The sequence below is a fragment of the Miniopterus schreibersii genome (genome assembly GCF_964146895.1).
Source record: "Miniopterus schreibersii genome assembly, chromosome: 1".
In the NCBI taxonomy this organism is placed as follows: Eukaryota; Metazoa; Chordata; class Mammalia; order Chiroptera; family Miniopteridae; genus Miniopterus; species Miniopterus schreibersii.
The window spans coordinates 42,247,943-42,258,683 of NC_138101.1; the positions used below are offsets into that span (position 1 = coordinate 42,247,943).

A 10,741-nucleotide genomic window follows, 5' to 3' on the forward strand; every position below is an offset into this window, starting at 1 on the left:
CACGCACACAAGCCCGCGCGCACACACATACACGCACGCGCACACACACATACACGCGCGCACACGCACACACATACACGCACGCGCACACACACATACACGCGCGCACACGCACACACATACACGCACGCGCGCACACGCACACATACACGCGCACACACACACACACGCACACACATACACGCGCACACACATACACGCACACACATACACGCGCACACATACACGCGCGCACACGCACACATACACGCGCACACACATACACGCGCACACACATACACGCGCACACACATACACGCGCACACACATACACGCGCGCGCACACACACACACACACACATACACGCGCACACACATACACGCGCACACACATACACGCACACACGCGCGCACACGCACGGCTCTCCCAGCAGGTGCGCGGCCGGCCATCCCGCGCATCCGTCCCCCTCGCCCAGACCCCGCACGCCTGTTGGGTCCCCTGGTCGTGCAGGACTCTCGCATGTCGCTGCGGGGCTGCCCCACGCAACCCCCGCCTGCCCCGACGTGAAAACCAGCCGAAGCGGGCGCGGGGCGGTTCGGAGCCCGAAGCGCGGGGCCTGCGCGGGCCGCAGGTCGCGGCCGCCTCCCGCCCTGGGCGCATCTGGCGGCGGCGCGGGCCCGGCCGCTTCCCCGGCGCTCACCTCCGCGGGCGGTTTGGGGGCGGCAGCCTCTCCGGGGCGGCGGCCGCCTCCGCCCACGCGCGGCCGTGACGTCCCGGGGAATGCCGGGCGGCCGCTCCTATAAAGCGGCAGGTGGCGCCCCGAGGAGCCACCGCTCCGCGCCCAGCCCGAGCCCACACCCGGCGAGCTCCCGGGCTGCGCGCAGCGCCCGCCCCACGCCGGCGGGGCCCGAGTCCGGCTCACGCCCCGCTCCCCCGCAGCCCGCGCTCGCGTGGGGTCGCCCCGGAGACCCGCCGCCGCCGCGCCGAGGGACCAATGCGCGCCCCGCTGCCGCCCGCGCCCGCGCTGCTGTCGCTCCTGCTGCTCGGCTCAGGTGAGCGCCCCGAGCCGCGGCTCCAGAACGCCGCCCCGGCCCCCGGCCCCTCCCTGCGCGGGGGCGCGGCCCCGGCGGGTGCGGGAGGCCCGCACCTCTCCCCGAGCCTCCCGCGGCCGAGCGGGCGCTCGCGGGGGCGCCCGCAGCGCTGCCCCTCCTGCCCAGCCCGCGCCTGCCCGGCGGCTCCGCGCCACCTTCCTGGGGCCCCCGGCGCGCCGGCCGAGGCGAGACGCACCGCGTGCCGCCGGGCCTAAGGAATGAGGCGGGGACGCCCTCCCTGCTTCCCAGGCTTTCTTCCTCAATTAAGAGCAATAGTGAAGCATAACCCACGGACACAGGCAATAGCGTTGCGAAGGCCTGGGCGGGGGGATGGGTGCGGGGAACAATAATAATGAAACAATGACAATAAAAATCATTTTCAACTACCTTTTATATTACTTTTGACATTTGATGGACATAGTCTTTTAAAACGTGAGCACCTGTTAAGGAAGTCTGGTATTTCTATCTAGAACCTGCCTGTGGTTCCAGACATAATGGGGCAGGTGGCCTTCTGGCAACTCCAAGGCATTTGGTATGTGGAGACACGGGGATATTTAGACAATACCTGAGCAGTAATTATGTATATTAGATTAATTTGCCTATTTGGCAGTATTGTTTTTGATGTGGAAATTAAGGTCGACCATCCGTGGAAAAGAAAACCTTGATGAAAGAAGCCTGGTAATTGGAGCAGCTGAGCTTGCTTGTTGGCAAAGCGTGGAGTTGCTTTCCTGGGTGACTCAGCCCCAATGGCACATGTGCAATAACTGCTTTGATATCAGAAGATAAACGTTTCTCCTGAGCGTGGCAGGCCGGTGAGAAAGGCCCTGGGCTTTACCTTTGCTCCCTTGTTCTCTCTCCCATAGCCCATTATGCTGCTGGATCCGCTGGCAATGACACCTTCTCTGGGAAAGGGGAACCCTTTTCTGGGGACCACGGTGCTGATGAATTTGAGGTCACCTCAAGAAGTGAGATGTCCTTAGGAAGCGAGACGTCCCTTGTGAGTGAGATGCCCTCTGATAGCGAGCTGTCCTCGGAGGTCGACTATGACTATGCGGAAGACTATGAGATTGAAACACAAATATCTGGCTATCTCGTGGATGATTCGGTCAGAGGTGAGCGGAGAACAAGGGGAAAGTGTCGCCTGCGGGGTCAGGGTGTGTGTGAGCCACGCTAATTCAGCAGGAAAGCCGCCCCTGGGTTTCCAGTGGCTCCTGGTCTGTCTGTTGATAGCCTGCTGGGTAAGCTACACACGGAGATGGGCACGTCCTATATGCCGGGGTCTCTAATGAATGTATGAAAGTCTAATCTTCACAACTCTGAGTGGGAAATACCACTTTACAGGTCATCGTTGAAGCCCGAAAAGGTTCAGTGTTCTAGAAGCCTAGGGTTCCCCAGCCCGCGAGCAGATGAGCCAGAATGAGAACTCCAATCTGTCTGATTCCAGATCGTATGGTCTTTCCCGCTGGGCCTCATGACCCCCATTCTGAGAGACAGGTACAGACACACGCCAGTTGTGCCTGCTCTGTATCTGAGCTGCTGTGCCCGCTCCCACCACCCTTCTAAATAACGGCATTGAACACAAGGGAACAGGGGAAGGAATGGGAAAGGAGCAACTGCGCTTTAGCCTTAAGTACTAGGTATTGAGAAACTGGTAATAATAATAACATCTGGAAATATTAAAGAACAGATATATCTGGAGCTTATATTGTTAAAAATCACAGTTTAACTCCATGTCCCATTCATCAGCTCAATAATTGTGACTCATGGTTTTCTTCTCTTTTGCTGTTATCTGATCTTTAAAAAAGAACATTGGCTTAAAATGGAAGTACCAAAGTAGGAGCAAAGTATTGTTTATTACCCTCCTATTACTTTGGAGTTTGAGGGCAGATGAGGTCATCAGTCAGTCAGATTTAAGCATCTTAGTATCATCCACTGTGAAGGCAGGAGGCAAGACCCCTTCTCTCCTGACCTTAATTTCCCTGACTTCTTCCCCTCTTTCAGGCTCCCAGAACAGGTGAGAGAGGGCAGGTGATACCACAGGGAAAGTGACCTGCTTAAGGGACAGGTGGGAACAGCTTTAGTGAACACTCTACTTTACTCCCTTTCTTTGGTACTTGTACTTTTATGTGTGGTGGGAAGGGATCCATTTATAATTCTTATTTTTGGAGGAATGATATTAGACCATTAAGATTCTAAAAACTGTTCTCTTAAAGATGTTAACATTTCAGAAGGCCAAATAAATTGTTAGTGGTGAAAATGACGAGTGGTTAAAATTGCAATGCATTGTGTGTGAAGCTGAAACTGTTGGCTGAACTCCTTTAAAGGCCATTAAACCCAAGGGGTTAATGTCTACTATAGCATTTCAGAATAGTCACTGTTTGCCTCTATCTAAAACTTGTAATATGTCTGATAAAATGCAGCAATATCCATTTAAAATGTACCTATTAGAGGATTTATTCTAATTGTACTTTTTATCATCAGAAGAAAGTTTCAATATAAAAATTGCACAACTACCTATTGCACATTGCTCTTAATTTGACTATTGTTAACGTTGTTATAGTTACCTGCTAAAATATGTATAATATTTATTTGTTGTTTCCTTAATCTCAGGGTTCTCTCTTGTTTCTGAAGTTTTCTATTTAGTGGATACTGCAGGCCCATTATGAGTAATGGGATTATTAACATCATGATATTTGCCTCTTTTCATTGAACTCTGTTTGCTAAATACTTTCTCAGATAAACCTATTCAGGGATTAGTATAACAAAATGCAGGGCTCTAACATGGAAACTCCTTCTTCCTATATTAGGCTTGTGGGTAAACTATACCCTGCATAACTATAACGCTGAACAAACACTTCTGTGGATCTAAAGAGTTAAGATGAATTTCTGAAGCATCAAGTACAAATATATCTGGACTCCTATTTTTCCAAACTGATTGACCACAGAAACAAACCCTGTGGAATGTATTGATTAATTATAGCCTACTGTATTCTGGGAGTTGCAGAAAATTGTTTTACTCTATAAATTTCAGTTTTTCCCCACCCTCACATAATGCACACTAATTCCTAATTATTATAATGAGCACAAGACTGATATGAGTAAATAAAATCCACAAATATACCCATGCCCCTCTTTAATCAATGGCATTTGATTTCCAAGAGAAATCATTGTGGAGTAAGGAGATGACAGGCTTTAACGTCCCAGCTCTGCCTTTTTCTAGCTGCATTGTCCCAGGGCAAGTTTCTTGCCTTCACTCAACTTCAGAGTCTTCATCTATATCATCTGGGTAGTGATACATTCACCTGTGATTTGGGTTAATTTAATTAACGTTCATTACCAAGAACTTGGAATGCATTAGAATTTGAGAACTGTTTAAAATATTTCATGGATTTTCTTAGACAGGTAACTCATATTATCAATAATAATAATACTGATACAAGTAAATTCAAAATATGTTTCTAAGCTAATAAAATAACAAAGGAGTTGAGATTTATAAGTGCCCCACAATACCTATATTCTCTTTACCCTATTATTGTGTATGAATTGTGTTAAATAATGAGACAGAGGTGGTTGCTATTCCCATGGGCTCTCACTGCTAGGACTTCTTTCTCTTATGTCTCCAAAATGATGATATTCAGGATGAAGAGAGACTCTTATCAATAAAACTTTTTTTTTTTTAGTTGAACAGGTAGTTAAGCCCAAGGAAAATAAAACAGAAAGTGAAAATACTACAGATAAACCCAAAAGAAAGAAGAAAGGACACAAAAATAAAAAAAATAGAAAAAACAGAAAGAAAAATCCGTGCGATACAAAATTTCAAAATTTCTGCATTCATGGAGAATGCAGATATATAGAGAACCTGAAAAGAGTAACGTGCAAGTAAGTTTTCCTAAACTGTGTAGAATTCTGTATTTCTAACAACGTCTGGAACTCCTCACTGCAGAAAACCATTTATTTTTCCAATGTATAAACCAAGGGTCTGCAAACCTCTAAGGACCAGATAGTAAATCTTTTAGGCTTCCTGGGTCAAGATTACATATGTACTTATAGAACAAATTTAAAAGTAACCACTTAAAAATGTAAAAACCATTTTTGGCTTGCCTACTGTAGAAAACCTAGAAAGCGGCTAAATTTGACTCATGGGCTGTAGTTGACGGACCCCTGGTACAAATCATTTTACAACATGGATTTGACAAAACCTCTTTTTAAATGAGGACCTCATGATACTTTTCACATAATGTTGTTCTATTGTCCTTCCCCTAAAAATTACTAGCGCATGAAATGATAGTGGAATGTATTAGCTGCATAACAAGTCGCTGAACTCATCAGCTGGCCATAGAAGGAGCACAAAGGAAGAAGAGGTGCGCCTTCCTAGAATAACAGCCAGACTAATCTCAGCATGTTCTTGTATGCACAGATCTTTGGCTCGAATGCATTCTGTGCCTCATGATTTCGAAACACAAATATAAGGCCTGACTTATTTTTTTAGTATTAGAATTGAACGGCTATGACCTGGAAAGTAAGCCTAAGATATGTGGAATGTTTCTAGTTATTATAATTTTGGAATGTGGTTTGTTTATAGTTGTCATCAGGATTACTCTGGTGAACGGTGCGGGGGAAAATCCATGAAGACTCACAGCGCGGTTGATGGTGATTTATCAAAAATTATGTTAGTAGTCATAACTGCCTTTGTCTCGGCCGTGAGCTTCGCAGTTGTTGCTGCTGTTATTGCAATCCAGTAAGTATAGCATAATTTAAAAACTTCTCACAAAATAATGCCAGGTTAATTTCAATATGTATTTTTTTAATCACAATGTACTATCAGATTTTAAATAAATTATTCTTCTGGTGGCACCTGATCTTTGGTCATATCTTTACACTTCATTGACAAAGATCACAGAATATAGTCCAAATTTATATTACGTTGACCACCATAGAAACTTAATATGTAAAGGCCTTTTCCACAAAATCTAGAAAGTTTTTTGAACTTAAAAATTGATGGGTTTTATTTCATGTCCTATTTCTACTCATGGCTACTTTCAGATCTCAAGAGTGTTGGAATCTACTTAGAGTATCTTAAGCTTAAGCAAGCCTCCCAGAATCTAATTAAGGCCTGGCTCACAGTAGGTTGGAATGTGGCTTGTTTACAGATGTCATCAGGATTACTTTGGTGAACGGTGTGGGGAAAAGTCCATGAAGACTCACAGCGCGGTTGACAGAGATACCGCTTTGATACTAAATATCACAAAGAGCTTCGAAACAGGAGCCCAGAAAAGATGTCTTTTGCTTTTATTAGAATGCAAAATCCTGAATTAGGGATTTCACAGCATGGTCCTAACTTACTTGGACCTTATGCCTATTCTGTTATTGTCAAATGAATATGGGAACTCAGTTATGAAAACACAGCGTTTCCCCCCTCTGGTTTTATGGTATGGCGTAGGAAGCGGGGACAGTTCTCTTACTGTTTCACTCCCGCAGTATCTTCCTTGTGCTCACGGTAGCAGATCCCATACTTCACGTCATGACCAGTGAAGGGTAGAACTAGACTGTTGCAGCTCGGACACACTGGCGGGTATATCAAAATGGCATTGTCTGTCCAACAGAAGTCAGTCAGTGGAGGAAGCTGGGGGAGGGTGTGAATGGCTCTATAGTGACTCATGTGCTCCCAGAGCTTGGGAAAGCAATAGGCTCATTATTCTAATTTTAGGTCTTGGTAAATTACTTTAACAACTGGATTGTGTACATGATCCACCACTCTCGCCATTCAGAAAACTAGGGGTTATCTTCTGCCATTGTTTACTGTTATTTTAAATGCGGATCAGATAATGAAAAAGTGGCACATAAAAACTGTTTTATGATGCTCATAAAGTTTGATCTGTGGTTTAAATTTGTTTTGCACACCCTGGGAGTGATTTTGATCTGTGCGTACCTCAAGCGAGATAGCAGATGTGTTCAGGAAAGATGCCCTCAGACATACCATTAGTATCTGACATGAGGATAGAAGAAAAAGTTGCCAGTTGAAGATGTTTTGAAGTAATTATGCAAGCCTGTAGTTATTCAAGTTGAAATGTTTAATAATCCTTTGGAAAACAGGAAAAAACTTTATGTTGGCACTCTTAAAGCTAAGCGGTGACTTTTCTCCATAATCATCTTGTATCTGAAACACTAAACACTAGTCTGAGCTACAATTCCTGTTTTCTCATAATTGCAGTGACTTTCCCCCCAAACACAACAACAAAACATCTTATGATTTTAATAATAATATTTAGTGGATAAGTTAAAGATCTACTAAAAATAGAAATGTTTCTACAATGCCAAGATATTTTTAAACCATTCTGTTTTTAAATACAAAGTAGCAATAAATAGAAGGATGTATTTATTATATATAGAAATAAATAAAACCCAACTTGTAAGCCTGTTTAAAAAATCCTAATCCTTTAGATTAGTTTGTTCAAGCATAAAGTCTTTCTCTGGTAAAACTACACTATCTTCTTTCTCCATTTGTGCATGGCAGCTGTGCTGTTTTGAAAAATAAAAACATTTTGATGTGTTCCATGCTTTCTGAAAATTTGCATCTCAAGGCACATTTATTTAAATATCAATACTCTGGAAATATGTTTACATAAAGTCATCATAAACATCGCATTAAAAAGAACACTGGTAGCGTTTTATGGTTGGGTTTAGATTTTGCTTCGGTGTAGAGCATAATGTGTGACGGTCGTAAGGACTCACAGAAAGGAATTCCCTGTACTCACGAAAACCGCAGTTAATAAATGGATAAATAAAACTTTGATGACAGTAGAATATTTTGTTCTCTGAAGGCTTCGAAAACGATACTTCAGGGAATATGAAGGAGAAGCTGAAGAACAAACGAAACTTCGACAAGAAAATGGAAATGCACATGCCGTAGCATAAATGAAGACAATATTACAGGTTTGTGTTTTAAAGAATATCTTTAGACCACATACTATAATTTTGAAAAATACAGCATCTATTAAGAAACATGAGGAAAGTGAGTGTTCTTAATGATGAACACCGGCTACGTTAAAGCGTTACTCTTTGAGCACGAAGTGGAGCTCAATGCTGAGGACTGTCCTTAGTCTTATAAAAATGAGGGAGATGCAGATCTTCTTCTCAAAGAGCTTAGTATTTAGTAGACAGAAAATTGGGCAGGGAACCAGAATACAAGGTGAAGTAAGATATGTGTCATGAGAAAAGAACCAATGGTCGTCACAAAGGACAGCATTACGCCTTTTCTTAGGACTGAGTAGTATTCCACAGTATGCATGCACCACATCCCCGTCGGGTCCTGAGAATATCAGCTAAAGGAACTAAGTCACAGAAAAAGTCAAGAACCGTATGATTTCACTTATATGTGGGATATAAAACTGAAAGCAACAAATGAACAAATGAGCAAAGCAAACACTCATAGGCACAGAGAATAGTATGGTGGTTGCCAGAGGCAGGGAGGCGGAGGAGCAGTGACGGGCAGAGGGGACCGGTTCTATGGCGACAGGAGCCTTGGCTTTGGGTGGCGGGCACACAGTGCAATATGCAGATCACGTATCATTGAACTGTGCACTTGAAACCTATATAATTTTAATGAATGTCAGCCCAATAAATTACTTTTTGAAAAGGAAAGGAACCAGTGGAACAGGAGGAGTTTCCGGGGAAGGGTAGCAGGGATACAGCAGGCGGCCCTTGGAAAGCAGGCCAGGGTAGCTTGCAGGGTGCCGTGGGAGTGAGCCTTAAAGGGCGGATGGGACTGGGACGAGCGGTTACGGAAGGAAAGGAAGAGTAAGGTGTAAGGTGCACTGCAGCATTCGAGAAACTGCTGACAGATAGCTTAGTTCAAATGGATGTTGGGGAGACTGAGTTGAAATGATAGGCTGAGCTCCCAGGATGGACCGCCGGAGCCGGGGTACCTACGTTACAAATGTGAGGGGCCGGCAGCTTGAATATCTCTCTAAAGAAAGGGTAGGAAGGAAGAACTGGCTGCACATCTGACAGCTTGGCTGGAGTATATACTGTAGTTTCTATTTTTAATCTTTTTGTAAAGCGGATGACTTGAGCGTGTTGGTAGGAAGAAGGCGTGGAGAAGGGTATCTGGTTGCTAACAAAGTGAACAGCTAATGAAGCAAACTTGTAGAGGAAGAGGGAGGCAAGGAGCCCAAGGACACAGTCAGAAGAAGGAACTGTTTCCTCAGACATTCGGGAAAGATGTCCCATCCTTAAGCCATTGATTTTCTTCCTTCAGTGGATTTAACAATTACTTGAGATGCTTATTAAGTATGCATATTCCTAAGCCAAATCCCACACTACTAAGTCAGTATTTCCATTTTAAATTAATACTCTAGATGCTTGCATGGGAACCACTGCGTTTGGCATTGGTTAGTGCAGGTATTATGTTGTGAGCCTGTTACAGAACTGGCTCAATAACTCATGAGATGGGAAATCTCCCATGCCGATGCTGGTCCTTATTGCATGAAAACTTATTAATGTGTGGGCTTAATGGGCTGACACTAAGATCACCAACATGGATAAGGGTGAATTTTTGGTTATTCAGTGTAATTGAGGTTTTTACAATTTTTTTTATTTTTAATTTTTATTGAATTTATGAGGGTGACATTGTTTAATAAAATTATATAGGTGTCAGTTGTACAATTCTGTAATACATCATTTGCGTATCGTATTGTGCGTTCACCACCCCAAGTCACATCTCCTTTTATCACCATTTCCCCCCCTTGCCCTCTCTTACCTCCCCTAAGTGAGTCCCAGGTGATTTTAGGAAAAGGAATATGCTGTGCTGGCGCTTAGTGGCTGCCTATTAACCGGTAGCTACTATTATTATGCTCTCAGTGCTAATTATCTTAAATTGGCTGCATAACATAAATACGCCGAGCTACTTAATCTTTGTTTTTAATTATGTCCACTGCATAGATTTGGTTAGGGCAACCACTTATCACGACTGTTGTTGCTCTTTATTAAGCCGAATTTGAGGAAACAGGTTTACCCATATGCAGTCTTCTCCCGAAGCCGGCGTGTAACCCAGCGAGGTGTGAGGCCGGGGTTCGAGTGTGAGTGACAGCTCGGCTCTGAAATGCTCCTAGAGGTTTTCATAACACATCCTAGAGAAACACTGACAGAAACCCGGGTTCTTTGACACTTTCTTAAAGCTCGTTGGAAATGAGCTTCTTTCTAACACTCTATTTTATTTTTGAACAGGGACCGGAGTCACTGCCAAGTCACAACCAGGAGTGATGAGTGGGCTCCTCTTTTCAGCGGATCATAAGAAAACAGAACTTTCTTGTTCTGAGGGTTTTAACTTTCAATTGTCACTTTTTATGCTGTCTTATTTCTGTACATAAAGATGCATGAGAGAAAAGGTATTTTTTCAAGTTGTAAATAATTTATTTAATATTTAATGGAAGTGTATTTATTTTACAGCTCAATAAACTTTTTTAATCAAACAGATTGAGAGTTTGAATATTAGTTTTGAGATTGTAAGACTCTAGGATATTTTCTCACAACACTTAGGTGATCATTTTAAAAGGAATCCCTTCCCTTTTCCTTTTTTTTTTTTTTTACTGTTTTATGTTAATTTTCAAAACTTAGTTTTTTTCTTAGTAAGCTCTCATAATGGGAAAATTATAGAGTCACTTAGTTCTCT

The 10,741-nt window shown here is 43.7% G+C and overlaps 1 protein-coding gene across 1 annotated transcript; it reads left to right on the forward strand.

Annotated features, from left to right (window-relative positions):
- Positions 1-948: 948 nt before the first annotated feature.
- Positions 949-10,538, forward strand: AREG (amphiregulin). Its single transcript, XM_081145312.1, has 6 exons — positions 949-1,032; positions 1,935-2,183; positions 4,752-4,950; positions 5,654-5,809; positions 7,893-8,004; positions 10,297-10,538. The coding sequence occupies exons 1-5, from the start codon at positions 975-977 to the stop codon at positions 7,984-7,986; spliced, it is 756 nt and encodes a 251-aa protein (XP_081001438.1). The 5' UTR covers positions 949-974; the 3' UTR covers positions 7,987-8,004; positions 10,297-10,538.
- Positions 10,539-10,741: the final 203 nt, after the last annotated feature.

Excerpts from the sequence above, each read along its gene's own strand:
- AREG (XM_081145312.1), top strand. The coding sequence starts at position 975 with ATGCGCGCCCCGCTGCCGCCCGCGCCCGCGCTGCTGTCGCTCCTGCTG. Across the intron at positions 1,033-1,934 it reads GCTCCTGCTGCTCGGCTCAG|CCCATTATGCTGCTGGATCC; the intron begins GTGAGCGCCCCG and ends TCTCTCCCATAG. Across the intron at positions 5,810-7,892 it reads GCTGCTGTTATTGCAATCCA|GCTTCGAAAACGATACTTCA; the intron begins GTAAGTATAGCA and ends TGTTCTCTGAAG.